A 6333-nucleotide genomic window follows, 5' to 3' on the forward strand; every position below is an offset into this window, starting at 1 on the left:
CCTAAAGAACTGTCATTAAAAAATAAAATAATTTGGTCATACAGGTATTAAATGGAAAAATACTAATGATTCAAATGACAGTCACAAAATCCTATAAAGTGACACCGGTCATGTCACAAAACACAATGGTGTGATGCTATTTATAGCTGCTGGCTGCATTAACAGAAATATGAGTATTTGCAATACAGCATTGTAATCTTACATTTTTAAAAGCTCATAACAACTTGCATATTGCACATCATCACATGCCTTGTTAAAATTAAAGCTGAACAATGCACCTCTATAACCTTGGCATGAGAGGCCACAACATCATGTAATGTAAATTACAGTAAACCCTCACTGTGTTATGCTGTTTACATTTGCCTTTCAACAACATTCAGATTGTATAAAGGTGTCCATTTAAGCTAAACCACTCTTCCTGGACTATGTACCAGTACTGCCTTGATCATTGAAGTATCTGACAATTAAAGGTGGATGATAATTTAACCCTTCAAACAGAATTTCTGAAATGCTAGGTTATGTCAAAGTTTTCTTTTAAAACGAAATATCAAACTGACAACCTCCCTATTTAAAATCTTGTGCATAAAATAATGAGCTAAAAATGTGTGATAACAGGGCACACTGTCTTATTTTAGTGATTTACTGTATGTTCCATATACTAATCACTTCAACATGTTCCAGGTTAAATAATTTTAAAGTTTTAATACAAACAAATACCTGATGACCCACTGTCTTGGTAGGATGAAAACTGATCAAACGAACCTCTACCATAACTTGCCATGATTACTGTTTGAACAAATCAACTTTTATATCTGTATAGTCAACCTGAAATAATTAAAACAATGCAACATTTACACACCAGTGTACTGTAACAGGAGTCATGTGTATAGTAGTATATTTTGGGTTATCAAGACGTTGAAGTACAATGCATCTAACAAAGTTAGGAAATAAATTTTTCAAGGATCAACACATATATATGTATAAGACTTTTTATCTGAAAAACTTTCCAAACTCTGTCAAACTAAAGCAATGTATGACACAGAAGAATGATAATTAATTGATTAAACTATCTTTGGACAGCAAAAAAAAGCTAATAAAGGAGAGTCACTTCTAACTATAAGACAACATTTCCATTACTGAACCTCTAGATCACGGGTCTAGCCACTTCCTTAGAATTATTTTTAAGACTATAGCAAATTAAACTATCCTCCCTGCAAATATCATTTTCCAGATACATATTAATTACTGGACCTTTAGACAGGATTTGTCTAGCGGTATGGTAACATCTAGTCAAGACGTCTACTTACCAGACCCCTAGCCATTGCCCTTATAAGCCCAATCTGTAAACAATTCATAAATTTGATTAGTCTCAATTTTTTGACTGCAAGGCAGACCGATTTCACAGATTGACATTTACCGTATATCTGCTTCTATGTCTCAAGACAAGTAGTTAGGACCAAAACTGTGGTGGAAAGCAACGCGATTTAAACTTCATGATTTATAGTTAAACATATATATCAAGCGAGTAAGAATTAAAAATAAACCAATCAATACACACACAGCTTTATATGACTGAGGAAGAAGTTTAATGGTGTAAGCTGAAAACACGCTGACATCCATGGAGTTTAAAAGGGTTTTGCCTATAAAACGGAGGGTTTTTCAATAGTTAGGACATATAAATGATTGTATTTGGAATGAGCTTTCCAGACATGTAATTTTTAGTGCAAAAAATTGGGTTTAAATATGTAGACTCTAAAAGTTAGCAACGTGATTTGCGTCGCTGGTTATAATATATACACAGAAGGAAAACTTTCTGCATTGTTTTGAATGGTAAGTGGAATGTGCCCAGAGGGCATTATAGTCTCTATATATCAAAGAGCCCTTTGCGCACAATTAGTTGGGCTAAAACTTGATGGGACTAACCACAGGCACGGGTCCAGTGTATATTTTTTGTTTAATATAATTTTTTTCACACAAATATACTTTATATATGTTAGTCAAAAGAAAAAAAAATCGATGACAAAAAATCCGGTCATAGTATCATTTACATTGAAAAGGTGAACTATGCGAGCGTAAAGCTATTGGAAGCTACTCGGCAAACTTGTGGAACATTTCAAAATCGGAGTTTATACACTTGCAGCCACTACCTGCATGATCGCACCTTTGAAACATTTAAAGCCTTCCATAAATGCTAAACTGACCCCATAAATTACTTTGAAAAACACGGTATAAGTCTCTACGAGCGAAATATTTCAGTTATCCCCGGTGATTTCATTCCGGATAGCGGACGTGTTCCTGGTTTTTATCACTTAGTTTGGCAGCTGAAATCGCCGGGGATATTTGAAATATTTCGCTCCTAGAGACTTGTTCTGTGTATTTCAAAGCAATTTATGGGGTCAGTTTAGTATTTATGGATAGCTTAAAATGTGTCGAAGGTGCAATCATGCAGGTAGCGACTGCAAGTGTATAAAATCCGATTTTGAAATGTTCCACAAGTTTGCCGAGTAGCTTCCCATAGCGTTACGCTCGCATAGTTCACCTTTTCAATGTAAATGATACTATGACCGGATTTTTTGTCATCGATTTTTTTTTCTTTTGACTAACATATATAAAGTATATTGGTGTAACCTCCCTGTTATGATCAGAAATTGATTGCTGGGAGTATCCCCGTAGATGTGTGAAAAAAATTATATTAAACAAAAAGTATACAGTGGACCCGTGCCTGTGGGACTAACCTGCTAAAACAGCCGTGACTCTGCGTCCTGATCAAAAGTAGCAATAATTACACTCAATGACAAGAGAGAAAAAGATACTATAGTGACATAATTTATTTCAATTAAAAGTTGACACCAACCTGTTTAACTGAAAACTCAAAGATATCACAGGAGCCTGAAATTCTATCCAAAAGCCATGAAAAGTCTGTATACGAAAAAAGACCCCCCTTCTATATAATAAAAAACACCAGGAATGAAACGCATTCACACCCCACCCACCACGAGAAAACAAGAAAATTTCAAAGTAAGCAGTGCGAGTGTTCTCGGATTGCGTAATTATCTAAAGGCAACTAAAATATATGCGGCGCTGTGCTTACTGGTCGCTTCACCGTGTAAACTAACACGAAATCAACGATTTCAACAACATTTCGTTCATCGTCCAAACCATTGCGTGACGTCACACCTTCATGTATATTTCTGCGCCGGAGAGAATACAAAATAATTTCAAGAACCAGGTAAAAAATATCTGTATATGTCATGTTTTATTATTAATACTTCTTTCAATAAATATTACATCTTTGAATTTCTTTAACCATTAAATAATAGAAGAATTAGGCATATCATGTTGGAAAAAACCCATTATGGGAACTAACTCTAGCATTGACAAAAGAGGGGAAGTAACCCAACCATTGACGGAAGCAGCGCAGAACAGAAAAAAGAATATCATGGCTGCTCAGCTACGCTTAGTGATACGGAATGAGTTTTCTGATATCAAATATTAATTGTGTTGTAAATGACAAATGACATAGTTTACACGATGCTGTTCTGTTCTGTTCTAAATTGTGTACGGATCGGACCGGATACTGGCATTTACACAAAAGCAATATTAACTCCGGTGAAGAAATATACATGAAGGTGTGACGTCACGCAATTGTTTGGACGATGAACGAAATGTTGTTGAAATCGTTGATTTCGTGTTAGTTTACACGGTGAAGCGACCAGTAAGCACAGCGCCGCATATATTTTAGTTGCCTTTAGATAATTACGCAATCCGAGAACACTCGCACTGCTTACTTTGAAATTTTCTTGTTTTCTCGTGGTGGGTGGGGTGTGAATGCGTTTCATTCCTGGTGTTTTTATTATATAGAAGGGGGGTCTTTTTTCGTATACAGACTTTTCATGGCTTTTGGATAGAATTTCAGGCTCCTGTGAAGATATTAACGAAAAAGATTTTCATATTTGTCATAAATTTATTTAGCTTAAGATCTTCAGCTCTCTCGGTTTATATACTGGATTTTGACGGGAGAGCTGAAGTGCACTCCGTAGGGAAATCATACCAATAATCGTGCCAGAAATCTGACACGCTCGCGTTTGTTCATTTTAAAAGAAATCGGCAGCAGCACTTTCTGATCAGTTAATATATAGTAAAATCTACCATTGTGCCAAATTTTACGCATTAAAACCCATAATTGATGGCAGAACTACCTGACAATTTCGAACTGGTCTGAAACGTTTACTTTACGCCGCCATCTTGCTCTTTGAAATACGAGACTGACCTTTCACCCGCGCGAACCGCTAAGAGAGCACTCACATGTGCCGCTTCGTATTTGAAGTTGCATCAGCATCCCGGTGGCACAAAAACTTGGGAAAATGGTTATTTTTTATTGAAATTGATTTGAATTATTACTTTCATAGATAAATCCTTTAGAAAACTTGTATGTATAAATCATTTCTTTTGTTTACAAGGTGCTCTAGAGACTCTACATGTGTATTTTTAGCGGCTCGCGCTGTTACGTCATGCGAGAATCTCGTTGTAGCTATTCAACAATGGCTGATCTAGCAGTGACTTGTAAAAATCGGCGATTTTATTGTAAGATTTGCTTCCAGAATTTGATAAATGGTGTTAACTGATGCAGAAGTGATTACTTTATCAAGATATCCATACATCTTCGTTCAAAATTTCAGTTGACTACGTTTGCGACGAAAAGTTGGACAACTTTTTATTTTGGTATGGTTTCATAGTAGGCCTGGTCCAAAACTCTAAAGCCGCAACTATGAAAAAAATAAAATATAAAAAAGCGGCATAATTTAGAGTTTTGGAAGCCAGGTCCAGGACTAAAATTTATTTTGCTGTTATTTTGTGTTCGTATGGAAAACCTGAGTGTTCTATCATGTAATAAATAAAACATAAAAACAAAATATACACCTTCTTAGCATATACTTGATTATAAAACACAGGGAATCTCCGTAAAGTTAAAATTTTCAAAATATATCTATCTCACATCCTCCTCCGAAAAATGTAGACAGCCATGTTATGACGTCACTGGCAATGAATATACATGCGAATACTATTTCTTCTGATTCACTGTCGTCCCTCACTGACGCATTTTTATTTCTGTTCGGGGTAGATAAAGCATGATCTAAAAAATAGGACGTTAAAGAAAACGGGTTATTTTTTTACTGTGCGCTTTCTCTTCTTTGACGGAAAGGAACTATTGAATAATAGTTGACCACTAAAAACAAAATTACATGACCTCCTACGGTTCACAGGAACTTTACGCGGACAGGCAAAATTAGTTCGACTTGTCGTTAGTTCCAATATTGGAACGATATACATTTTATAGGATTTTGCCGGGACCTGAAGACGAGTTCGAATTAACGAAATTCGACAGTATAAATCAAAGGCCCAAAGTAACTACTTGACTATATTCACCATAGGCCTGCGTTTTGCTGGACTATTAAAGTCGAAATTTAAGTTGAATACGTGAATATTAAATTTATCTATGATGGCATAGGCCTATAATAAAATACTTATTGAATGACTTTCTGGTAAATACTTGCTGTTAGATGCACCTAATCCGCAACGTTCAGGGTTTTCCATATGTCTTGTTGGACTATTAAAGTTAAACTAAAAAATACAAGAAAAATTATTTCTGATGACGTGCAATAAAACAATTTTTGAATGGCCTGCCAATCAAAGGTTACTAATAGATCCATCTAATCAGTATCATGGTTTTCCCTGAACTGCATTATCAAGCTGTAAAGTACAATCATTCTAAAGTTCTTACACAGAAATAATACTTCTTTGCTATTTAAGATATCCTGAAAGTTTCCGACAAATAAATTCAAAATTGAACCGAAAAGATTTGGTGTAAAATAATGGCTTAAATTTACACATCGAAAACATTTTTCGATTTTTGATTCGAAACTTACCAAGAAAATAAAGTTGCTAATAGCAACATCAGAGTTCTATAGATTGATGTATAATATCAATGGCAATATCTAGTTTAAACAGGAATCCAGGAAAACCCTTGTTAGGAATAACTATTGCTTTTAACGAAGATTACAATAAGATCATGGAAAACACGTTTAAACAATACATCATTTAGAAAACAAATAAGAGACATTTAATCTTATTAAAAAGATTCAGCAAGAAAATGCATAATTTTTCGCTTCTAAACTTCAAACTACACTAAGCACTAAAAAGTTAAAACATAATGGAATGATAAAAAGTGTAGTAGAAACTTACCCTTTCTCATTATGAGCATTTTTGCAACTTCGACTGGGAACATGCGCAACAAGACACTAATAATGAATCATGCCAAATTTAAGGACAATC

General features: G+C 34.8%; 1 protein-coding gene across 2 annotated transcripts in view; it reads right to left on the reverse strand.

Annotated features, from left to right (window-relative positions):
- Positions 1-5049, reverse strand: part of LOC123525916 (syntaxin-12-like) — a 34999-nt gene extending 29950 nt beyond the window's left edge. For both annotated transcript variants that reach the window (XM_053537884.1, XM_053537883.1), the window contains exons 1-2: positions 4921-5049; positions 718-825 (exon numbers count right to left, since the gene is read on the reverse strand). In XM_053537884.1, coding sequence (XP_053393859.1) covers positions 718-781 — 64 coding nt within the window. In that variant the 5' untranslated portion in view covers positions 782-825; positions 4921-5049. The remainder of the gene's footprint in view (positions 1-717; positions 826-4920) is intronic.
- Between the last annotated feature and the right edge of the window lie 1284 nt (positions 5050-6333).

The sequence above is a fragment of the Mercenaria mercenaria genome, chromosome 3 (assembly GCF_021730395.1).
Source record: "Mercenaria mercenaria strain notata chromosome 3, MADL_Memer_1, whole genome shotgun sequence".
Taxonomy (NCBI): Eukaryota; Metazoa; Mollusca; class Bivalvia; order Venerida; family Veneridae; genus Mercenaria; species Mercenaria mercenaria.